The sequence below is a fragment of the Xenopus tropicalis genome, chromosome 3 (assembly GCF_000004195.4).
Source record: "Xenopus tropicalis strain Nigerian chromosome 3, UCB_Xtro_10.0, whole genome shotgun sequence".
Lineage (NCBI taxonomy): Eukaryota > Metazoa > Chordata > Amphibia > Anura > Pipidae > Xenopus > Xenopus tropicalis.
The window spans coordinates 89,187,742-89,213,843 of NC_030679.2; the positions used below are offsets into that span (position 1 = coordinate 89,187,742).

General features: G+C 38.8%; 1 protein-coding gene across 14 annotated transcripts in view; it reads left to right on the forward strand.

Annotated features, from left to right (window-relative positions):
- The first annotated feature begins 1,439 nt into the window (after positions 1-1,439).
- Positions 1,440-26,102, forward strand: part of ppp6r2 (protein phosphatase 6 regulatory subunit 2) — a 57,664-nt gene continuing 33,001 nt past the window's right edge. For 3 of the 14 annotated variants that reach the window (XM_031899099.1, XM_031899098.1, XM_031899100.1), the window contains exons 1-9: positions 1,958-2,085; positions 5,720-5,847; positions 13,137-13,377; positions 16,315-16,501; positions 16,691-16,828; positions 17,267-17,332; positions 19,830-19,960; positions 24,187-24,300; positions 25,428-25,554. In XM_031899099.1, coding sequence (XP_031754959.1) covers positions 13,151-13,377; positions 16,315-16,501; positions 16,691-16,828; positions 17,267-17,332; positions 19,830-19,960; positions 24,187-24,300; positions 25,428-25,554 — 990 coding nt within the window. In that variant the 5' untranslated portion in view covers positions 1,958-2,085; positions 5,720-5,847; positions 13,137-13,150. Of the gene's footprint in view, positions 1,850-1,955; positions 2,086-5,719; positions 5,848-13,136; positions 13,378-16,314; positions 16,502-16,690; positions 16,829-17,266; positions 17,333-19,829; positions 19,961-24,186; positions 24,301-25,427; positions 25,555-26,102 lie in introns of those variants that run through there. The other 11 variants (XM_012960065.3, XM_002939374.5, XM_031899103.1 and 8 more) reach the window with 8 other exon arrangements.

The following is a 26,102-nucleotide window of genomic DNA, read 5'->3' on the forward strand; positions in this document are numbered from 1 at the left end:
AGACAGTTTGCTATTAGTCTTCTTTTTTGTGTTTTTCTTTGGTCAGCAGCTCAACAGTTTAGTAGTGCAGCATCTTTCCGGTTGCTAGGGTCTTATTCACTCTAGCAACCAAGCAATGGTTTGAACCAGAGGTTGGATGAATAGGAGAGGGCCTACATAGAAAGACAAGTAATAAAAAAGTAACAATAACAATAACATTTTAGCCTCACAGGGCTACAGTTAGTTTTGTAGTTTTTGGCTACTGCTAGGGCATTCTATAATATACTTAAACTTAACTAAAAAGTACACCACCCTTAAAGGAGAAATAAAGGCAAAGTCACTTGGGGGTGCCAAAATGTTAGGCACCCCCATGTGACTTAAATCACCTACCTTTTACCCCGGGCTGGCACCCCTGTTCAGACCCCGGCACCAGCCCGGGGTAGCTGCGATCACTTCCTCCTTCCTGGTTCCATGTGCGCGCATGCGCAGTAGAGTGAAAAGCCGAATTTTAACAGAAAAGTCGGCTTTTCACTCTACTGTGCAAGAGCCGACCGCTGGCATTTTAGGAAGAGGAAGCAGGAAGCGCTGCACTACAGGTACCCCAGGCTGGTGCTGTTTTTTCCGAACAGGGGCACCAGCCCGGGGTACGAGGTAAGCCGTTAATGTCACTTAGGGGTGCCTAACATTTTTGCACCCCCAAGTGACTTTGCCTTTCCTTCTCCTTTAAATGTGAATACTGTTAGGTAGTATGTTCTGCTCCCCCTATGCTTAACTTGTTACCATGGGGATAGGGGGGTCAGGAGGGGCCACATCACTAATGCAGAGTGCGCAGTCTGCACTAGAAGAGTTACCAGGAGCCACCCCTGGAAACCCACCAGGTGCTGCCACCTAGGGCGAGATTCTCAAATTGCCTCATGGCAGCAGTGCCCCTAATTCTAAATACCGTAAGTTATTCAGGGTCCAACTCGGGGGTGGGGGGCTTAACGCACACTGGATAACCATAGGATGTTAAAAGCTTACAACCTTTATTTGCATCTTTAAAAACAGGGTGCCTAGAATTATGTTTTCTTTTATTAGGCAAAAAAATATGTTTGATATGTCCTTTAAGACCAATTCTGCAGCTTATCTGCCAGTGTATAAGGCCCCCAACTGGCCTCCCTGGGGCAGGAATGCATCAGCTCATTGATACAGTCCTCACTCCCATAGCTGTCATAACTTAATCATTTTTTGCTAAATGATCTAATTAGCCCTTAGGTGGGAGAAAGATCTGCTAGTTTAATTACCTCGCCAAACGAGCGAATCTTATGATATATGGTTACCTTTTCAGGTAAATGGAGAACAGAGAAAGAGCAGACCCGTGGAGGTGCTACAAAGATGTATTAATAACAGACATTTTCAATGGGGAGCAAGTTGCGCTGTCATTTTGCACATGTACGTCCTAAAATGGACACCGTAGTACTGTAACGTACTCTCCTTGAATCTTCTTGCTCAACGTTTTCCTGACCATCAGAGGAGGCTTTGGGAAATCGGACGTTTCTCTCAGCAAAAGAGTGGGACTGAAATGTATAGTTTTAATTACAGCATATGTTAAAATAAAGTAGGAGGGATTGTGAAACGGCATTACAAGGGGAATGGTTTATGAAGAACGACACAGGGCGGAAGGGGGAGGAATCAGGGAGGAGCTGTGTGAAATTGGAAAGCAGGGCGGATGGAGGAGCAAGAATTCTGGAGCCCTTTAGAATGATGGAGGAAGACCGAGGAATGACATCGTTCTGAGGAGGGCTCAGGGATGACGTCGCCTATAGGAGGGACAAAGGGTGACATCGCAGGGAGGAGGATGAATGGGGAAGCCTTGACCCGTCAGCACAAAGTAAGAGGCAATCTCATAACTGTTACCAACGGTAGGGGAGGGGCCAATAAAGAATTGTTTATCAAGACGGGGCTTTTAAAAGGGGGAGAGGGCAGGAAGCACTTGAATTTGGTGCATAGATGTCCCAAAATGGACACCGTACACGTGACCTTCCTTGCTCGGCTAATTAGGCTCCGCCTCTCCCTTCACATTCACAGCGCCCGCAATTGGCATACAGCGACCCGGAGCGTAGAAAAGTAAGCGCTGCTAAGCAAAACAATTGTGGCTATCACAGAAACTCACTCTGCATACTTAGCTGCGCTTAGACTTTTTGCACTTAGGTTTCTGTGCATGAAGGTGGACGACACTTTTAACATAATAAGTAAATGCAAAAGGGACTGGTTGGGATGCATATATAAGGCTCTGTAGGTATGGATGTTTGGCTCTGCATAATAAGGCGGCATCTTTGCTTTTAATCTAGCTGGTATGGAGACATAGTTGGCTATAGGGGCATAAACAAGTTATTTGCATGTTCCCGCCCATGTTTATTAAGTGAGTGTTTAAGCCTCTGATTTTTGCTTTGTATGGCAGTGCCTCTATGTGTGTAGCATGCACCATGGAAACAAATGTCTTGATAAATGTCAGATAAATACAGTGAGAATCATATACATATGTCTGCCATTGCAGCTGGCAACCTGTAGAATGAAGAAATCAGACAGCTTGTTTGTTTTTCCTGATCAGCTTTGGTTTAGTCCTACTAGAGACTGACTGGTCAAATTAGTAGGCATTTATTGTGGTCATTCTACACCCAGGGGTGTTACCTGTTACACAGACAGTAAATAAACATTTAATGTTTATCTATTTATTCTGTCACATAGAGAACAATAACATCTCTGCTCCCTTCCTGCCCAAAACTACCTCACCCACTGTAATACAGTTACCCATACTCACATATTGGCCCAATAGAGGTTAATGCTAACCCTTGCAGATTGCTTAGTGATAGAAGTGGAATTTGGCAACCCTAAAACATTGCAGAATAAAAAAAGAGGAAGACGATTCTGGTATCTCCAAGCATATCTAGCTTTAAGGGACAGCAATAGTTCAATGAACAAATAGGACATTGGTTCTTTAGTCCTTGTTTAACACCTGGATTTACTGTTTTGTGCAAGTAAATGAGTTATGTAAAGTTTTCTGTTCTTTTAATAGCTTTTTTTTTTTCATTATATTCACTGAATAGTTCTGGGTTCTAAGGGCTATGATACCCCAAGAACTGTAAGGACAAAGCACTTTTACAAAAAAAGAGACACAGCAAGTGTAGCAAGAATTACAGTCCACTAGGCATGTATACAATTGTGTATATATGTGTATATATATTGTGTATAATATAATTTTTTTTTTTTGTAAAAATGTAGTTTGTTAATTTTCTTTTGGACTACTGGACTAAACTTGACGCACATTGTGAGCCGGCATATATGCAAGCATAAAACAGATTTTTTAATGGAAAAAAATAACAAGTCTAAGCAGTTGCCCAACATACATGTATTAAATGTTTTTAATGGTTCTAAAATCATTTTTAAAAGTAATTGCTATTGAATGCACCTTTTGTGTATTTCCTACAATTGTGCAGTGATGGGCTGGGTTTTAAATTTTTTTTTTATCATATAGACCTAAGGCTGCCCTATAAAGCCACTTTTTTAGACTTGCCCTTGGGTGCGCAAAAAATTAAATAATGCCCTTTTTGTTACTTAAAGATACCTGAAGGAGTTGTGGCAACAATTAAAATTTAAAAATGCTTTTTCTCGGGGTTCCCTGATTTCCTCACATTTAAAATGTGTGGGTAGGTTTATTGGCTCCTGACAAAATTGACCATAGTGGGTGTGAATTTGATTTAGGTGCCACTGGGTCATGGTATGTTCTTTCAAAAGAAATCCGTAAAAACCTACTGAAAACTAAATTAACCAAATAAAGAAACATCTCAGTATTTAAAGGATTAGGGCCTGGGCTAAACATACTTTTTGCCTTTTGTTTTAATTAAGCATTATCTATGGTTATTATATCTTGAGTTAAACAGGACAAACAAGGGTTTTGTCCTGTTTGGGTCTTGTGAGATTACCAGTGAGCAACCCCATCCTTTCCCCCTTTGTTGTGACTGTTTTGGTTTAAAGGTAAGAAGTGATCTATTATGCAGGGGACTGCCTGTCATCTTGTAATCTAATTATCTAGCTTTCAGGGACCAAATATATGGTGTAGCTTCGGTTTCCTTATTTGACTTGTTTAGCTCAAGAAACAACAAAAACCATACATAATTCTAAATTAAAACAATAGACAAAAAGTATGTTCAGCACAAAAAGTTTGCTCAGCATGGAATTCATGCTGAAAAGTAAATATACTTCCCCCTGAACATTGCAGGTCTCTGAAATATATTGAATTAAACAGCCTATATGTAAAACAAACCATTTTCATAAAAATATTGTTTTTTAATAGCATGTACCATTAGATAATCCTAAATAGAAAATTGCCATTTTAAGTGCTAAAGGCAACGCCAAGGGCATGCTAGGTCAGCCAATAAATGGACAGAATTCTTTATTTTATTTACACTTCTTCCTGTTACAGTTAGAACTGCAGCAAAATCAGCTCAACCACTACATTTTCAAATATTAGGCGGGGGTGCAATGAGGTTGTGACCACAAAATACATAAAGGCAACAACAAGACATCATCTGCAGTCACTCATTACCAGTATATATAGGACATTAAAGGAGAACTAATGCCTAACTAAAGAAGTAGGGCAGAAATATTATACATTATGTTTCTGGCTTCAGTATCAGCACAAGGTGACTACAACCATTTCACAGGGAAGATCTGTGCCTCCAAAGATGCCCCAGTAGCTCCCCATCTTCTTTTCTGCTGCTTCCCTGCACATGCTCTGTGCTGCTGTCACTTACTGAGCTTAGGGGCCGACTCACAATATACTGCATAAATAGACTATAAATGTAACAGTAAAAAGCTGATTAGTAATTCATTCAGATTCACATGACCTATCTAAAACCAGGGCATTTGCGTCAGAATTGATTAATTAGCCCTGTAGCATCCGCTTATATGACAGTCAACCCTCATTTTCTGCTTGATAATTTCCAACGACCTCTAAGCTCAGCTTCTCAACAGCTGCTTTAAGCCAATGCAGTCCGTTTATAATATAAAATATGGCATTTCTAGCCATATTCATGTTTAGGGTTTAGTTCTCCTTTAAGACATTCTGTGTCTTAAAGTGATACTGACACGAAAAAAATTACTTTTCAAATTATGAATCTACAAAAAAAGTTACCTAAAGGTCATGTTGATCTTTTTTCACTGTTAGGGTTGGTTTTGTATGCAATTGGTGCTTGAAGTTCCTACACCTGACTGTTTTGCCAACCTGACTGTCCCTTCTCAGCCTGTCAGTTATAGCTTCTAATGCTAACAGCCTACTGCTGCACAAATATGGCTGCCCCCTCACAGAAGAACATGGGGGATCAGATAAGGAATGGAAAAGCATCAGGAAATACTTTTTTGGCAAAATGATAAAGCTCATGCAAAGACAATGTTATGATAGAAGTAAAAAAGGTTTCATTTCTGGTGTCAGTATCTACCAAGAAATGCGTTTGTCAGGTGATCTGTGAGGGATCATCACAAAATGGTGGCTCAAGGGAAAAGTTGTAAAAGGGCAATATTTACACACATACATGTGTGTATGTGTGTATAATATATATATCTCAATATGGTAAGATTCTTTAATAGGTCTCTCTTATGATATAAAATATTTGTTGGTTTAGTGTTCATTCCATTGTTTTTTTTCCTGCTAGTTCTTTGTATTTTATTCTTATGTTTAAAGTATTGTATTATTTTCTGTTAGGAAGAAGATCAGGTGAAAACATATTTGAATATACTTTGCTTCTGTTTGAATCCTAAATTGTTAGTGCAAATGCATTTCTGTGTATACCTCCAACTTCATTGCTGAGACTCTACTCATTCCCTTACCAGGTATGTTGTAAGACCTGGTTTCTTTCTCCATTTGTATGTTTGTATCTATATCTTTATTTGTAAAGCACTACTTATGTATGCAGCACTGTACCTTTGTACAGCATTATTTGGAGCATTATGTTGTTCTTATTTGCAAGTCTTAAATTCTACTATAGAATAAAATTAAATTTAGTAATAAGTATTTAACAAGTCATGTAATGCATTCTTACTACAGATCAGTCATTTAGCCCATTTTAGGGTTCACATATGTGTGTCATTTTGTGTCTATAAAAGTTGTGTGATGATGTTTTTTTCATTTCAGTATATTATCTTTTTGTATGCTTTTAAAGAATGCTTTCTTTAAATTTGCTATACTTGATGTAGCTGCACAAACAAGTTTACTTTACAACCGGAGTGTTCCAAAAGCCACATTATGTTGTATTACTATTAGGTTTATTTATGTAGGATGTGAATATGACATTGGAAAGAATCTTCTGTAACACACAAAAATAACTTGTTGAATGAACCCAATATGTTTGTGTTCTGGTTTAAGGTGTGATTTATTGAACATAAAAGGTAGTGTGGTAGGAAACTGTTTTCATATGTCAGCCAGCTGTAACCTGCAAGCTTTAAATAGAACAGTTCCATGTTAGGGAGAATTTGCAGAAAGGATCTAGATGGCAATTCATTCTTTCAATGCCAGCTGTGTTGGATCAGCTTCCTCACAATAAAGATGTCAAAGCAGAAATCTACAGCTTTACATAACAGGTCACTTAACTAAAGTTTTGTTCATTAGTTAAGCTAGGTTTACACAACAGTGACATATAAGGGCAGATTTATCAAAATGTGAGTTTAGAGCTTAATACATAAAAACTCACCCATGTTCTATTCATTCCTATGGGATTTTTAGAAGCATTTATCAAATGCTGAGTTCTAACTTTCACCCCTTGATAAATACCCTCCTAAAAACCCCATAGGGATGAATAGAACATAGGCGAGTTTTTTTGTATTAAGCTATAAGCTCACATTTTGATAAATGTACTCCACCCAAACGCTGTTTTGCACAATGAAAAATTGTAATCCAAGTTATTTTCCAGAATACATTAATTAAAAACTTTCTATACTCTTAAATTAAAATTTATTTTGGAACATTGATTGTAAGTAACAATTTTCTTCATATTTAAAAAAACAGTTTTTGAGTGGAGGACTCCTTTAAAATGGGTTATCCCCATAAACTCCTTTTAATCTTGCTGCTTATAATTTCAGGTCAAAGCATCCATGTGTTTTAGTTCCACCTTTCTGATTAGATTTAGATTGATTTGGAATGTTGTTTTCTGTTTTGTATTCATTCAGTTGGATTTATCATCTTTAGTAATAATTCCCTATTTGTTATGGATCAACCTGTATTGATCAGTCCATAACAGTCAGATATATATCCCCAAGACTGGATCCCTACATTTTAATGATGACAGTAATGGCACAGTGGTTGGCTGCCACAACTATAGAAGCATATACAGCACTGTTATCTGTCCATGGTGCTGAATACTATAAGAATGTTTTCATTGTTGCTGGTATGTGCCTGCGGAGCTCTGCTTCCATCTTTATGCATTCAGATATTGAGCATGTGTTTCGGTGGTAAAGTATGTCACTGAGATTTACAGGGCATTCTTAGGTTTGTTTTACTAAAAGCATGAAAGCCTACTGTGTGCAGAGAAAGAATATATTTTGCTTATGCCCTTACTATGATACATACAGTCTGATCATTTACAAAAGTTGCCAGATTAAACTTTTACTTATGAAGCATTGAAGAATGGTGGTTCAATAACCAAGATACCAATATTCTGTCAAAATGTCTACTGCTTCTTAAAATGTATACCTCCCAGATTTACACTTCTCTCTACTGTTGGTTGCAACACCTACTACCAGAGAAACTTTAAATAAATAGGCATTTTTGTATCAAGTAGGTACTGCAGTTTGCTAGTTGGTTTAAATCTTCTCCACTATACTTAATTGTTTTGCTGCTAGTTAATTCCAACTGAACTATCTGATTACTGCCAAATAAAACACTTCCATTTCTTTCCTGCCCCACTCCATTATTAGCCCATGAATAATTCTATTAACAGTGAATTAGAACACAGAACAAGAATGCTGAATGTTGTTCTCCATTTAGTTATAGAATTTGCAGAGAACTGTACTATTAATCACAATTACACTGCCTACGATGAAAGATTTTGCGTGCCTTACTAAATAGTTTACTTGTTGGATTTTACTTTGTCTGGTATGCTTGCTATGCTAATACTAATAGATTTCTACTAAACTCTTTGGCTACTGACAATCAAAAGTGCTTTCAGACTCATACTCATACTCTTCACAAGTATGAGCCCATCAGTGTGATGACAGAACAAGCAAATTTCTATTTTGTACATGTGTTTTTTTATTGCAGTAATTTTGCTGTCATCTTTGCTGTGTTCTTCCATTTTGCTGTGTTCTTCCATTTCTTCCATCCAGTCTGTTTTGTTCAAAGGAGCTTTAGATAATACATATTCATTACCATCCCCCAAAATCTCTACCTATAAAACCTAGGACCAAGATTGTATGCTTTGTAGAAACATCCAAGACAAATTACTATATTTGCATAAAGTATCTTTCACAACTTATTGTAACAAATCAGTTCAATTTATTAAAGGTTTTCTTGTATCTTTTTGCATCAGCGATTTTCAGACAAAAATAATAAATTTGGATCCTACAACCTTTCAAGATCCAGTCATACCAATGTGTTCATCATTTGCTTGGATGGATATCTTTCTCTCATTCCAAGTACTCAAGAATTCCTAAGACGTGTTGAGAATTCTCAGTTCAAGTCTATAGGATTCTTGCGTACTGCAATAACATTTCGTGAGTGTTTTTTTTTACACTTCAGACAATTGAAGCAATAAATGATAATTAGGTTAGAAACACATTGGTAAAAACTTTTGGGAAGAATTTTTTAATTTTGGTAAATTTTCCATTTTAATAACTTGTTATAAATTTCATCAGCAGAGTAGCAGTGTGCATTTACTTTTCCTTTCTCACTTTTAGTAGAATTATTAAAACTAAGTGCATAAGGACATCTCCTCTTATCGTTATTAGTCATTCAGTGCATGTATACAAGAAAGGAGAAAAAAGAGACGCACCCTTACTGGTGGTCCCTAATTAGACTTCGATACCGATGCACTATTACCCAACCTTATATCAGGTAGATTAACCCTCCAAGAAAAGTGGAAAAAAGACTGATTGCTAAAACTTAACCTTTATTAATATCAGATAAAAAGAGAAGTTCAACCCCAATTAAAAATCACGTGAGGTAATCCACGATTATAACGAGCAGTGTCGGGTAGCCTGTAGTTGCCTTAGTTTGCTCAAAATACTGTGGCTGGATATAGCAACTGGTGTGACCAAACAAAGTAGGAAAACCTCTGTTTTCTGTATAGAAAACCCATGGCCATCAATTCCATCTTACATTACAACAGTCAACACTTAGAATCCACTAAAAGGGCGATTCCTTATGGGGAATTTGTGAGACTTAAGAGAAACTGTTTTGATCCAACCACATTTACTAAACAAGCCAAAGAATTGATGCAAAGACTCAGGGACAGAGGCTATAGCAGAAGATTGGTCAAACAGGCCTATCATCGGGCCTGTGGGCTTACACGCAATTGTCTTCTGATGACAGGTCAGAAGAAGGTACAATCCTCAGGCAATTGCATAAGTACCTTTAACAATCAGTGTCCCTCTATTATATCAATATTAAAGAAACATTGGCATGTTTTGAGAACAGATGCAATTTTGAGGAAATATGTAGGTGAATCTCCCAGCACATGCTGTAGGAGATCTCCCAACCTTCGGGATAAATTGGTGTCAAGCCTTTTTCAATCCTCTGCCCAGAGAAGCAGTAATAGACTAAAGGGGACTTACGCCTGTGGTCATTGTAAAGCATGTAAATATATTTACCAAGGCTGTGGAGTCGGAGTCGAGGAGTCGGAGTCGGAGGCAATTTTGGGTACCTGGAGTCGGCAAAAAATGAACCGACTCCGACTCCTACTAAATTTAAATGGGAATAAAAAAAAAATAGTGACCATGAAGCATGCTTTTCATTGACTGTATGCTTCACTAAATGGGACGTAACGCACAGTTACGGCAGCTCCACTGCGTCGTGTTCCTCTGTTACTGGGAACACAATGCCCACTGTGAACCTAGCCTAACTCTCACTGATAACTAATTTAATTTTTTTTTAAACAAGTGGCTGGATAGTAATAGCTGGCATAAAAATCAGGAACAGCAACTTTACCAGTTCAAAACAAACCACATTCTTTGGTAGTTTTAAGTTAAAACTACCAAAGAATGTGGTTTGTTTTGAACTGGTAAAGTTGCTGTTCCTGATTTTTATGCCAGCTATTGCTATCCAGCCACTTTAAAAAAAATAAATAAAAATAAACAAAACCTTGTTGTTTTCATTGTTTGTCTTTTGCTTTAATTGGGCAATACAGTAGAGTGTTGGCTTCCTAGCCAGTAGTTCTGTGGTTAAATGTATGTCTCCTTCCTTTCCTTCAATGAATGTATAAAATACATTAGCATATTTAAAAACAGAGGAGTCGGAAGTATCAGAAACTGAGGAGTCGGAGTCGGAGAATTTATCTACCAACTCCACAGCCCTGATATTTACAATCTGAACTCGATAACTGACAGGTTTAACACTAAACATATGCTCAAAGACTATATTAACTGCGAACTGAAGTGTCATTTATCTCATTACATGCCCCTGTGAGAAACAATATGTGGGCAAAATGACACGTATGCTCTAAGACAGGCTCTCATGAATAATAAAATGACCCCCATCGCTAGACATTTTCTTGAAGCACATGATGGCAAGAGTGTGGGGCAGCAATTTGGACAACGCTCTAATCCAGAAGGAAAGTGAATGGATTTTTTTAATTAACTCACTGTCCCCAAGAGGCCTAAATAGAAGCATTACTTTAAATGTATTTTAAATGTATCGCTCCCTTATCTCATTTGAGATCGGTGCTCTTCCCCTTGCTCTCCTTAAAAGATACAGTCTGGGCCCCGTGGTGATGTCATGGGGGCGGGACTGCAAGATGCGCCCAGTATCCAATGAGATTCGCACAATATATCAGTATTGATTTGAGAGTGATATTTGAATGTGGGAGGTGCAGCCATTTCATTTTCTTTTTTCTATATTTTTCATTCAGTGCATGTAGACTGGCAGTTTTAATAGATATACATAAAAAACACCTTATTAGTTTGGGGCACAGAAAGCTCTCAGACATACCTTGCCACTTTTTCCTTCATTATGCTTTAGTTATTTTTTTAGTTATTTTAAGATTAAAGGAGAACTATACACCCAGGGTGCAAAAAGCACCCATAACTATCACTGCTTATACCCCCCCCCCCCCTCACCTCTCCCTTACAGCATTGTTTTTAAGTTTAAAGGGATACTGACACCAAAAATCATAATGCTTTTTAAACCTATCATTATTATTGTATTAGCTTTCTCATTTCAGTGTAAAACTACTTGGCTACTGCATTTATATTTCCTGTACTATCCCCTATTTAACTGCCTGAGAGCCCTGCCATGTTTGTGCTGCAATAGTTGGTTGGTGTTTAAAAGCACCTCCTATGCATTCAGTTTGAAAAGTGCAGCCAATCACAATCTTGCTGCTTGCCCGACTCGAAAAAAGGACCTCCGACAGCAAAGAGTTAGAGGCTGTGGGTTCTCAGATCAGCGTGCAGGACACTGTTGTCTGTGGGGCTGGGCTGTGTCCGGCATCAAAGTATGTGGAGAGGGGAGACAACGCAGGTTGCACAGGCACAAGCAGATAATAAACAGCATGATTAAAGGAACAGTAACACTAAAAAATGAAAGAGCTTTAAAGTAATAAAAATATAATGCACTGTTGCCCTGCACTGGTAAAACTGGTGTATTTGCTACAGTAACACTACTATAATTTATATAATAAGCTGCTGTGTAGCCACGGGGGCAGCCATTCAAGCTGGAAAAAAGGAGAAAAGGCACAGGTTACATAGCAGATAACAGATAAGCTCTGTAGAATACAATGGTGTTTTATCTGTTATCTGCTATGTGCCTGTGCCTTTTCTCCTTTGAATGGCTGCCTCCATGGCTACATAGCAGCTTATTTATATAAATTATAGTAGACTTTCTGAAGTAAACACACAACTTTTACCAGTGCAGGGCAGCAGCACAATATATTTTAGTTACTTTTATACACTTTCATTTTTTGGTGTTACTGTTCCTTTAATAGACCGCAAACTCACAGTTCAGATGTGAGGAGGAACAGGTCACTTGTTTAGGCAATGCATGGACTGCCTAGAAGTAAGGAAAAAAAAAAAGAGCAGGGCCTGCCTATGTCACGTGATGTCAGTGAAGAGATGGATAACAGACAGGGAAAGAAGTGGCAGTCCGGCTGTAAAACAGTCGGGTTCAATCTTCAAGGTAACATTTACTGGCAAAAGTTTAAACAAAAAATGGTCAGCTTGACCTATAGCTAACAGCCGCGTATCTTGCCGACATCTTCTTTCCGACTGAAGAAGCTTCGGGTGTCACCGCCAATACGAACCTGCATGCGCAGTTGGAGGAAGCGGGAAATCCGCTTCAATTGCACATGTGCAAGCAGGTTAGGTATCTGTGGTAGGACCTGAAGAATCTTCAGTCAATAAGAAGATGTCGGGCAGGTAGGCACTTCTCTGCATTATTAACTAGCGGTTAGTGATAGGGGCAGTCAATAAACTTATATAGTTCTCCTGGCCTGTGTTTATTTGCAGACTAAGAATCCACCACATGTGGCAGGAGCCTTATATTTGAAAAAATATTCTGCCCTCCAACTTTTATACAAAGTTTTTCTTCCTCCATTGTTTTAAAAAAATGTTTCTCTGCAAAAAATTTTAAACCTCAAAAAAAGCTCAAGTGGGAACAAAGTCTGGGTAAACCAATAAACGGTAGAAATAGATTGCCATATTCATGTATCATAGCAGATAATCCAGTAACCCTGTTGTAATAGATACTGCCACAACATTTTAATTGACTTGAACAAATTGACTTTAAAACCTTAAAGTTGTTTAGAACTAAATAACTAACTAAGGGTTCAAATTTGGTTTGAATAAATAAAAATTTCAGCTCATGCTTGTGTGGCAAGCAACTTACGGCTGCTGTAGGTGGAGTCCGGAAACATTTTTGCGAATATACGTATAATTACCAGTATCACTTTTTGCTAAATATTCCTCCTCTGTATTGACAGAAGCTTACATAACCATGTTCTGGAAGTTTGACCTAAACACGACGTCGCATGTCGACAAGCTACTGGATAAAGAAGATGTTACCCTACAAGAGCTTATGGAGGAGGATGACCTTCTTCAGGAGTGCAAGGCCCAGAATAGGCGCCTGCTGGATTTCATTTGCCAACAGCAGTGCATGGAGCAGCTTGTTGAACTCATCACACAAAAGCCCCCAGATGATATGGAGGAGAAAGTCCGTTTCAAGTAAGTCATGGTTAAAACATAATTTAAAAATTATAGTAGCAAAATATTGTAATAGATTTTAAAGTATAGTGTATCTGTGCAGTAGTTACTAGTTCTCTGTGAAGTATCGTAGAGAAGCAGCCTCCTAACCAGTTTGTTGTAAATGGCTGTGTGTTTGTGATAATTTTATGAGGCAGAAAGGATTTTGTGTGCATCTAAACTATGTAATATGTTTAGGCAATAAGTTATTTTTAGAAGGATGTGTTCCTTTTTTGTTGAGACTTTAACACAGGGGTCGGGAACCTTTTTGGCCATAAGAGACATATTTTAAAATGTAATTCCGTGAGAGCCATACAATATGTTGGGCTGCGGGGCAAGGTAGGGTGGGTGCCAAGGATGCGCTATGCGGAGGAGGGCGTAGCCTGCGCTCGGCGGATAGAAGACGTGTTCTGAGGCTTAGAACACGTCTTCTGTCCGCCGAGCGCAGGCCATGCCCCCTGTTATTTTTTTTATTAAAGATTTGGCAGAGAGCCAGATGCAGCCATCAAAAGAGCCACATCTGGCTCCCGAGCCATAGGTTCCCTACCCCTGCTTTAACAGGCATGACGATTTGTCCTTATCTAAACTCTTTTAATTGTTTAAATGTGAAGTAAAGGCTTCCCCCAAAGTGTAGGGATTTTGACAGAATGTACTTCCAATATAGGTGCTTAAAGTTATTGAACCAGAAGTTCCATGTATGATGCACAGCAACAGACGACAGGCATGCCTCTGCTCTGAAAGCCTTCGCTTTAGAATATTCTGACTCTGTAATCTTAGGCAGTTCTCAGCAAGAGGGTGTCAGTGGTTAAGTTCTCTGTGTGTCATTGGGCCTCAGTCACGTAACTAGGAGAAAGCAGCATGACCAGGACCTAGACTAGGGGTAGGCAAGGAAGCCACATGCCTTGGGTGCAGTTTGGGGGATGGCACAATTGACAAGTGAGCTGCGGGGAGTTAGTGGACCAAGGTGCAGTAGTGGTTTGATGCATGGGCCAATCGGGGGAAGGGTTACAAGCGCTAGGCTGAATACTGCTTACATTGGGTAATACTACTTGGCCCGGCTCACTGGGAAATATACAAGCTGAAAAGTATTACAGTTCCAATTTTTAGTTGATATTTTTTGTTTAAGGCAAACACACATTTTTTTGCTGATCATGTCCCCTAACTTAATACTGTGCTCTGTGCAAATGAGCAAACCACCATATTAAGCCAGCTAGTATTTAAACATGTGCCCAAGTCAAGTGACAGCAATTGATGGGGGCACAGTCTGTAGGCCAACTGGCGTGAGGTTGGAGAAGAATTTACTGTCCTAGATACTTCTGGCGCTATATCAAACGAATTTTTACAGTCTTGTTTTTTATACATCTACAGCCAAGGGCACGCATACACGCTAGGTCACATTAGGCAATAAACAAAGTTCTGCCTTTACTTCCACACTACTTTGTCCTGTTACAGTTAGAGCTGCATTGTTTCCTTAAATCTGAGGGATCACTAGACCATCACAAAATGGTGGCTCAAGAGAAAGATGTTAAGGGGCAATATTTCATGATTTGGTAAGATTCTTTAATAGGCCACCCAATATGTTAGACAGTGCTGTCCAACTGGCGGCCCGCGACCCCCCTCTGTGTGGCCCCCCCCATCTGTCTGGCTGCTTTGATAGCCTTTGTGTAAACTGTAACTGGTATCAGTACTGAGATTAACTGGCCTCCTGCATGGTTCTTACCTCAGATTCAGGCACACATATATGCACACTTCTGCTTTTCACACTTTTATTCTTTTTATATGAGACCAAGATTGCTTGGCTATGTAACAAACTATGCTTTACCTAGTATATATTTCACACAAACTATACATCACCAATGTTACGCAAATTACGTAAACTGTGTATAATACTCCGCAATTTACAGAACTTTCGCAAAAACTACTTAACTTGCCTTAAACTTAAGCAACTTGCATATCAAGCAAAAGACAATGCAGAGAAGCTTTGCAAGGACAAACTTCACTGATCACCAATGAATGGTGATTTTTGGTAAATTCCACTGCCCCCAATGAAATGACTGACTGATTAGCACATTAATTATTAATTTTAACTATTTATATGAACTGCTGATTATAGAGTAACTTCATATGTGTTTATTGGGATCTATTTACTTCATTTTAGTAGTATCTCCTACATTAACTTTTCAGCAGGGGAATGACTGGTTATTGGGCCTGAAGCAACACCATTGGGCCCCTATGCTTACACAATTTTAGCAACTTATGTGAAAACATAAGTAACATACATTTCTTTGAATATAACATATGTTTGAACTCCACTGACCCCCTAATTAAAATACTAACTTAGCACATTAATTATTTTAACTATTTTTATGAACTGATACTGACTAGTTAGTAGGCCCCACAGCAATATCATTGGACCTCTAAGCTTACGCAATTTATGCCACGTATGCAAAAACTTTTGTTACTTTCAAAGAAACTTATATAACTTATGTATCTACTCCACTGACCCCCCCCCCCATTAAAATACTGACTTATTAGCACATTATTATTTTTTTTTCTATTTTTTTATGAAGTACTACTGACTAGTTATTGGGCCCCAAAACAATATCTTTTGGCCCCTAAATTTGCTGAGTTTATGTAACTTCCATATCAAGCAATGAAGGCACAGAGCAGGGGTAGGCAGGGGGGAGGGAAAATCAACTGACCCCCTATAAACTGAATGGAACTCTTTATATGAACTACTTATTATAGAGTAACATCAGCTTTTTATATTCCACACACAAGAATCATGGCCAAATCTTTGGTACTGCACACTTGTGTTCATGGGGGGCCCCATATAAAACTTGTGCGGGCCCAAAAGTTTCTGATGGCAGCCCTGTGTATATTGTTGCCTTCATGATGAAAACTTGTTTATTGCTTTAGGTTCCCCAACACTGCCTGTGAACTGCTGACATGTGATGTGCCACAGATCAATGATAAGCTTGGTGAGGATGATAACCTCCTAAATATCTTGTATGACTTTCTGAGACAAGAACCTCCCCTCAACCCACTACTTGCCAGCTTCTTCAGCAAAACTATTGGAAATTTGATTGCAAGGAAGACAGAGCAGGTCAGAGCTCTCATTATATCATTACATGACCATAAAAGAAGAAGCCCTTCTGTGTAAATATTTTTGGATAATTTTTGCTTTTAAAGTTCTACAAATTTTTACACGCTTGTTCTTACTGTTAAATTAAATTTTGTAGCACTTGTGTTGTAGCAAAAATGTATAGGCTGTCGATATCCTTTTCCTTGTTAGGTCATTGGATTTTTGAGAAAGAAGGAGAAGTTCCTTGCCTTGGTTCTGGAGCATATTGGCACTTCAGCAATGATGGATCTGCTGCTTCGTCTCATAAGCTGTGTAGAGCCTGCCCCTTTACGTCAAGAGGTGCTCCATGTAAGAAAATTGCAAATCTGCTGCAGATTTACAGAAATGTAGAAGGCGAAGCAAGAAAGGCAGGGCTAACAGATCTTTGGCATTGGTGGAAAAGAGGATTTAGTACAGAATGATTGTTGTGCAGTGTGTGCAAGTTGAATGTACAGGTATAGGAAGAAAATTCTTACATCTTACATTAATGCTATTAAATGATAGGATAGTATCTTCTATACGTGTGCATTTGGTCATATTGTTTAGCATAGAAAACATGGTATCTGTTTTTGGTAATATTTATTTTGATCACAAAGTACTAGAAGAATTTTATGACATCGATATAAAGTACTTAGAAAGAGGTGTCAAAACAGGTTTATAGAATACAGATGAGGAGAAAAGAAGCAAAGGAGAGATACTGGGGGAAAAAGTATGTAACTATTAAAATGGCCTTTTCTTACCTTGCAGTGGCTAAATGAGGAACGACTAATTCAAAGACTGATAAATCTGATACATCACAGTCAAGATGAGGATGTGAGTGTCACGACTACTCTGTATGTGATCTTACATGATATTTGCCAGCACATAGCTCTGTTCTTTGAAGATTATGTGTTAAAAGTGGCCATACTCACACTGATATTATCATTATTAGAGGAAAAAAAGTTACCTTTCCTGCAACCAGTGATTGCGGGTAAATTTGTAATTGTAATGTGTATGCCCACTTTTAAACTAAGATCCACTAGTTTGGCAATGTTGCTGAACTAGCTGATGTGGTCCTCGCACCAGTGGGATTTTTAAACGTGTCTGATAGATATCTGGCCTAGTTTTGGATAGATATCTATCATGCTGCCAGAAGAAAGTAAACTATATTGCCTTAGGCTGTGTTTACCAGGGGACCATAACTTATCTATGAGTGTTGTGTGAGTTCACCAGGGTTTTGTCAACCAGACCAATCATTAAAGGCAGTGATCCCCAACCAGTGGCTCGTGAGCAACATGTTGCTCACCAACACCTTGGATGTTGCTCTCAGTGCCCCCAAACAGGTAGTTATTTTTGAATTTCTGACTTGGTGGCAAGTTTTTGGTTGAATAAAAACAAGATTTACTACCAAATAAAGCTTCCTTTAAGCTGATAGTTTGCATAGAGGCTACCTAATAGCCAATCTTGGCCCTTATTTGGCACCTCCATGAACTTTTATGAAGCTTGTGTTGCTTTACAAGTCATTTTACATTTGACTGTGGCTCACGAGTAAGAAAGGTTGGGGATCCTTGATTAAAGGGATACTGTCACAGAGAAACAAGTTTTTACAAAACACATGTGTTAATAGGGCTCTTCAATCAGATTCCTGTACAGGTATGGGACCCATTATCCAGAATGCTCGGGATCTGGGGTTTTCCAGATAAGGGGTCTTTCCGTAATGTGGATCTCCTACCTTAAAGAATAAGTAAACCTTTTTTTTTTTCTATGAGTAAAATTACTCTAAACAGCCTCCAGAATTACCTACCTTTGTCCCAGCATTCTCTCTGACCTGGTTCCTCAGTCAGAAGGTATTCTTTATCGTTGCTTCCTTGTGCAGAGTGAAGCCCCCACTTTCTGTTCAGTTCTCTCTTCAATTCGACAAGGTTGTCGGAGTAGAGAGCTTTCTGCGCATGCCTGGATGCAGCAGGAGCCAGTCTGTGCATTAGCTGTGTGTTTTTGGTTTTTTTTTATGAGAGACCTAAACAGGAAGTGGGGGTGGGCTTCACTAACCAAAAACTTACTCATAGAAAAAAAAAATACGTTTACTTATTCTTTAAGTTTACTAAAAAAAATATTTAAACAGTAATTAAACCCAATAGAATTGTTTTGGCTCCAATAAGGATTAATTATATCTTTGTTGGGATCAAGTACAAGGTACTGTTTTATTATTACAGAGAAAAAGGAAACCATTTTTAAAAATGTGAATTATTTGATTAAAATTGAGTCTATGGGAGATGGCCTTTCTTTAATTATGAACTTTCTAGATAATGGGTTTCCGGATAAGGGGTCCGGGTACCTGTACTGAAATTCATTTTCAAAAGTGTAAATAGTTGTTTTGATATTTAATTTTGAAATTTAATATGAGGCCAGTTATTTTCTGACTTTTTTCAGGTTCCCTTAGCCATGTGACTTGTGCTCTGATAAGTTTCAGTCTGCTGCACTGCAAGTTGGAGTGTAATCAAATCTCCACCCCAGCGACCTACCAAAAGAACAACAGGCAGGTAACTGAGTAAAGGTGGCCATACACGGACCGATTTTTTACTTACAAACGACCGATTCTCGAACGATCCGATGCTATCGTTAAGTTATCGTATAGTTGGTGGTGTACGAACGATCGTCGGCCCACTAAACGAGCCGACATTATCGTCCCCAAAATCGATCGGCCAGGTTTAAAAATTTTGGTCGTTTAACGATAAAATCTGCCAGTTGGTGTGAGTGTCAGACATTTGTCTTTCAACGATTGTTCTCTGCGCATGTCACGATTGCCAGCAGCGGAAGTCAACAACATTCGATCGTACGTAGATGTACGATCGTACGTATTTTACGATAATGATGCGACGAAATCTTTCCCGAATTATCGTTGCCCGTGGATGGCATATCGTATGGGAACTCGATCGCCATACGATCGTTTGTCGATATAATCGTTCATCGCACAACGAGCGAAATCGCCTCGTGTATGGCCACCTTAACAGTTGCCTGAACTGATAGGAACTTTGGGCTAATAGTACTGCTGGTAGAAAACCCGTCCTATTTTAACAACTGGGGAATTGGAGAAAACTGCCCATATTGCCTCCCATTCATTTAAATGGTTGATGGGACACTTTGTGACCCTCAAGAAATCTTCCTCTCTGCAAGCGACAGTGTACCCAAAAATCCTTTGGACTGCTCCTCATACAAGGCAGTGTGTCAAACAGACTTTTTTACGTATCAGTGCAAAAATGTGGGAGCATTTCCATGTAATTTATGCAAGTCAGTTTTACTATGAATTACATATATTAATGATAGAATGAAGTATCATGATTCTTTACAGAAACAGTCCAATGCTTCTCAGACCTTATGTGATCTAATAAGACTAAGCAGGGATCAGTGCAATCAGATGCAAGAGACAATGGAAACAGACCCCTTGCTCGCCACCTTAGAATCGTAAGTACAAACCAGTTCACTGAAGGTTTTAGAGTATAAAAAGAATTACATTACAGTGTATGTGTTGTAAATAATACGTATTGATGGTTTAATTTGGTATGTTGAGGGACAATATAAGTCTCTGATGAAATTTGCAGTTACATCATAGATAAATGAACAGAAATTAAAAATGTATGGTTAATGACCTGCCACTGTTTTTTGAGTTTAGGAGCCAGAGTAGAAAACCCACATAGATTTTAGGACTTCTTCCATTCTACTTTTTCTTGCCTTATATGTTTGTCTAGAAGGAGTTAATATTTTAGCAATTGTGCAAATACAGTGTGGTTGTTGTTAAAAATTAGGTTTTAGTACAAAGTTGATCTAAGGACTGGTCCAATTGCCATTTTGGAGTCAGGAAGGAATTTTTTCCCTTTTTTGAGGCAAATTGGAGAGGTTTAAAAAAAAAAAAATTGGGTTATACAGCTTTTTATGTCTGTGTGACAGGTCCCTTTGAATTACAACTTGTCTAAATTTTTGGAAATTGCTAGTCTTCTACATTTCATTGGAGCACAGGGTCGGACTGGTGGGTGCAGGACCCACCGGGGCTACTGCCTTAGGGGCCCTTGCTCCCCCCTCCCCAGAGCATGTGTAAATTAAACTTGGCTTCTGAGGCTTGTGGGAGGGCCCTGCGGGGATAGGGTCTGGGCTGCTGGGGCCCACCGTGTTTTTTTCCTGGTGCCCTGGCGGCCCAGTCTGACCCTATTGGAGCATAAGGCCAGTGTTTCCTTTTCAGGTAGTCATGAAGTCAGGTTGAATTTTAGTAGGCTACAATTAGGGGTGAATGCTTAGTTTTTATTGTAGATGCTCAGGAAATAAAAAAATGTGTATATTTGTAGCTTCACTCACATGCTCAGTGTGGTGTTGGCAGATGTTAAGAATTTCAGCAGAAAATGATGGCCTGTCATAAAAGTTGATGCCACAGGGCTATTTATTACATTCTGATGAAAACTGCATAGGTTTCTAAACTGCCATGTAATGAGAATTTGAATTACTAGACTTGTATTGTGACTTTTATATATTCTATATAGACAGAATATTATAATTAAACTTGGGTAACTGACAGCAGCACAGCACAATGAATCAGTAGAAAAGAAGATGGAGAGCTACAGGGGGTATATCTGGATTGCCAAAAGGCAAATGCTAAAGGGCTGCAGTCACCATGTGCTGATACTTTTCATTATGTTTTAAAATTCTGAATTTGTAAACTCAAAATAAATTGGTAATGCTCACCTGTACCATATTGGCTGCTGAATCCAATATACTGCAGCACTTTACTTTACATTTTGTGGAGTATTTCTAACCTACTTATTTGCTAAGTTTTAGTTCTCCTTTAATAGCTAAACAAATGCAGGATCACAAGGGAGAACCCAAAAATGCTTCACACCAGTTGGACTGGAGATTTATATTTGTGATTTTGGAAAAGCTAAAACCACTCAAACCCTTCCTCATGGGAGTGAAACAACTATACAAGGCACCATTAGCTTAGATGTTTAGCATGGGTCTCCAATTGCATTAAGATAAAGTGGGGGGACGTCAGGGCTGCTCCATGTCACCTTTAATATTCACCCTTACTGTTGGGGTCCTGGTGGATAGCATGCGCCAGAGGCTCCAAGTGGGGGAAAAAGAATATAAAATCAACCTCTTTGCAGCTGATATTTTACTTTTCCCAAACCCACTACCAAATCTACTACGCACATAAACGTTTTCAGCACATATCTGGTTACAAAATTAACCCTACAAAATCACACGTACTCCCTACCACTGCCCTGACAAGATAGCATTTTCTATCCAAAAGGCCATATCCAGTTTTATCTGGGGGGTTGTAAATCTAACACTTAAAGCAACAATCATGAACAAACCTTTAAGAAACTTATTTACACAATAGGCATTAGGAAAAACAATTATATAGAATTGTAAAAAAAAAAAAAACAAATCCGTAAAAACTACTGTACTTCAAACAATTAGGGGCACATTTACTTATCCATGGGCATTCGTTCGAACAGTCCAATCGTATTTTCCGCGACTTTTTCGTACCTTGCGCAACTTTTTTGTATTTTTAGCGCAAAAAAATTGGATCGGTTTTGCCGCTGTTTACAATTGTTCGGTATGAAAATTTTGTGACTTTCGGATCGCCAGTACGATATTATTGTGACTAATCCAATTTTTTCGTAAGCATTTTCGTGATATTTGCGATCTTCAATTTTGCCATTCGACATTCGAACTCGTGTTTTGATAAATCTGCCCCTTAGTGTTGATATTTCGTTTATGTGCTTAACAATGTGGAAAAAGGAGATGCACAGAGGGGGAGGTAGGGGGATGAGAGTTTTTCTAAAAATTTTTTTTTCTTTTTGAACCATTTTAAAGGACATGTAAAGCCTACATTTGCCTACAATCAGTTGGGCACGTCTTCCCCACCCAAATGGCCTCACTTGTACTGCATAGATCCCCTCTGTTTGCCAGCACCATCACATTTTCCTAAAGCAAATAGCAGCTTTCACCCGGTGGCCATTTTTCCTCTGATACATAATCAGTTACATTTAAATCTGCAAACAGCATACACACACACAGACCCTTATTCAGCATACATTTCATCAAGAATCCAGGCTCTCACAGGCAGAACTGTCCCTGATAAAAGTTCTGCTTTGTTTGAGCACTGTAATGGTAAAGCTGAGCTCAGGAGAAAAAAAACTGAATCGGACAGCTAGAGCTGAGTTTCTATGGGAACCAGCAATGCCATCTCTTCACTGGCTGCTAGACTGGGGAGCTTGTTTAGTAATCTGAGCTTAGAACAACTGAGCATGCTCACAAGCCAACACTCACAGCAAATTCCCGAGGGAGGGGGCCTGGTGCTGCAGCCTTATTATTAACCTCTGGACAACCAGTGTGGCAGGTATTGAAAGATTTCAAAGAGGCTATTCACTGATGAATTTTTTGCGTGTGGGGTTTATATGTCCTTTAAAAAATACAGTAATGGATCCTTGAAAACCCAGAAAGCTCCAAATGATAAAAAACCTTTTTCTCAAACAGTTCCATAGATTTGCAGACAAAGCAGAGGATTATGGGATCAGCAGGGCAAAAGTCATCGTGACTTTTAAGAAACTTCCAGTTGCCACAACTACGAAGATAGTTAAAACTTCTTAATGGGGTGATTAATTTGCTGTGACTGGATTTTAAAAATCATGGCAACTAATCACCCCATCTGTCTTCGCCCTTATTTGTTATACAGTCTCAGTCTAAAGGTGGCCATACACGCACCGATATTATCGTACGAAACCTCGTTTCGTACGATAATCGGTGCGTGTATGGCATGTCAGCGAGCCGACCGATATCGCAGGAAGCTGCTGAAATCGGTCGGCTCGCCGATCGGCCAAGTTAGAAAATTTTGATCGGGCGCCATAGAAGGCGCCTGACCAAAATTCTCCCTTCAGAGCTGAATCGGCAGAAGGAGGTAGAAATCCTATTGTTTCTACCTCCTTACCTGCCGATTCAGCCCTGAATGGTGTGTGGCGGATCTGACGATGTTTCGTGCGACCGACGGTCGTACGAAACATCGTGAGATCGCCACGTGTATGGCCAGCTTTAGTCTCAGAACACACCAACAGCTGTCTTGTCTTCCCTGTTGTTAGGAATTAAAAGGTGTTGGCGTACTCCCAAGTACTCCCAGCGTTAATGTGAGGTATTAGCCTCTACTCTTACAATCCTGATGTTGGCTATAGAACTTAACTTTGCACTTGGCTGTGGAGCAGTGTAGAGTTCGGATAGACTGGAGTATAGAAACAAACAGTAAAGCAGCCTTGCAGAGCTCTTTGCAACCTGCCAGCCCAGCATAAAATTATATCGATACTTTCCTGTATTTTTTTTTTTTTTTTTTTTTACAGGAAATAGTTTGCTGGCTGGCCAGGAAAACCACCTCACATACTAAGAAAGAATAGCTCTTTGTGCTGAAAAAGTGAAAACTCTTCACTCTGTTCACAAAACAATAGACTCCTTAAAATTTTCTTCTGCTTTTATAATAATCACTTTTCACTAATATAACTTGGCTTAGATTTGCTGAACATAGCTCACTGTATTGTGTGTTTATTTTGTTAGAATGCATGTATTGTGTACTTACTGACAGATGCATGAGGGGGGTCTGTTTTTGCAGAAATCAATCTGTACACCATATAAAAAAAATTCTCTGATTTCAGACAGCCATGTGTAGAGCAACTGTTAAAAAACATGTTTGATGGAGAACAGACTGAAAGCTGTATTGTAAGCGGGACACAGATTTTACTGACACTTCTAGAGACAAGGAGACAAAGGTCAGCTGACATCATGCCGTTACAAAAAGAATGTTTGATTTATGTCACTTTTTAATGATCTTTGTTTTTGTTATAGCAATAAAATAGAATGAGGCAATGAAAAAGTGCCTCTCCAGGCATTTGCTAACTCTGGTGCGCTTAGATATCGTTTATCTCTAGGTATATACAGATGATTTGCCAGGCCCTGATTTTTAAGCTCTTTTATTTATTTATATGGAATGATACATGAATAAATAAAAGGAAAACTCTTTCCAATTATAGTTCTATTGCAGCTCCCAATCTATATTATTGAAAATAAGTGAGCCTAGGAATATACAACTGTTCACTTCCCATCCCCATCTAATTGCCTTGTTCAGCAATTGGATCGTGCATAGTATGCACTGCATTGTTAGGGTGGGGCCCTACAAATTTTCTAGTAGAATGTAGGTTGGGGTTGCACCTTTGTTCAGTATGAGCTGTCCCTACATTTTTTTATTATAATTTACTACGGACTGCTGCTCCTTAACTTATAATCAGGAGTTAGTATGTAAAGAGATAATAGGGTCATGTATGAATGTGCTCCCGGGTGTTTAAAAATGGGTTTTTAAAAATGGGACACAATAGAGTTCTAATAGATGCAATGCAGTAAGGTATTCCCAAACATACTTCTGCTCTACCAGATGGTTTCAGATTGCAACCATTGTGGTTGGGGGGGGGGGGCAAGAGTGGTCGGCATCAGAAAGCCTACCTCAAGTTTATTGTAAGGAGTAGGTTTATCAAAGCAAAAGAGCAATGTCTCACTAAATAGGTATAATTTTCTCTTGGAAGTACTTTGGAAACCATGACTCCTCTGGGAATATGCTGCCAGTAGTTCAGTGTTTCTGTTACTGTATTTAATGTTCTAGTCAAAACCCTCTACCCACTGGCAGCAGCTTCTCTTTTTAATGTATTGCTCAGGAACGCTGGCTTCACAAACTATACCTACAATGCAGTGTGATTCACCAGAATATAACATTTTTAGTAGAGCAGGATTCTTAAAATGACCAAGAAAAATTAAAAACAGCCCTGTGCAGTTTCTTTGATTACAGCGGGGGTTATATCTCAGGCTTATTGACATTCTTATACTTATATCAGTCTCTTTTCTACAGTGTAGATCCCCTGCTGAATTCATTGACACAGGGCTATGATAGAACTCCTACTGTTAGCAACTGTATACTTCAAGTGATAGAGCCACGTCTAAAAGATTTTCACGATCTGCTTCAGCATCCTCCTAAGGTACAACCTGCTTTTGTACATATAGGTAGTCACAAGGTATTGCAGTTATGTGTGTTTATAAAATGCCAAATGAGACAGTAGTTTTTAAACTCTATTATGACTTTATCAATGTCTGCTTGTACATTTGCCCATATAGGCTTCTGTAAAAGGTTGAATTTGATGGATGTGTTACTATGACATTTCTACAAGTTAAAAGCCCTTTGGTTAGCTTTTCATTGATATAACCCTGAGTTGTGTTTTTTTTTTTTTTTTTTTACTATTCATGTTTAGTATGTCTATGAAGATTTTCATTCATCCAGGTCACGGTATATCTAGTATAAATAAATTTAAAGCAACTGGACTTGTTTGGTAATCATTGAAGACGTTTCACTACTCATCCGAGCAGCTTCTTCAGTTCTACTGAAGAAGCTGCTCGGATGAGTAGTGAAACGTCTTCAATGATTACCAACAAGTCCAGTTGCTTTAAATTTATTTATACTAGATATTCATGTTCAGGTTACTGTACTGATTCAGGGATTAATTTTTAAGCTTCTTATGAACTTCAGAAA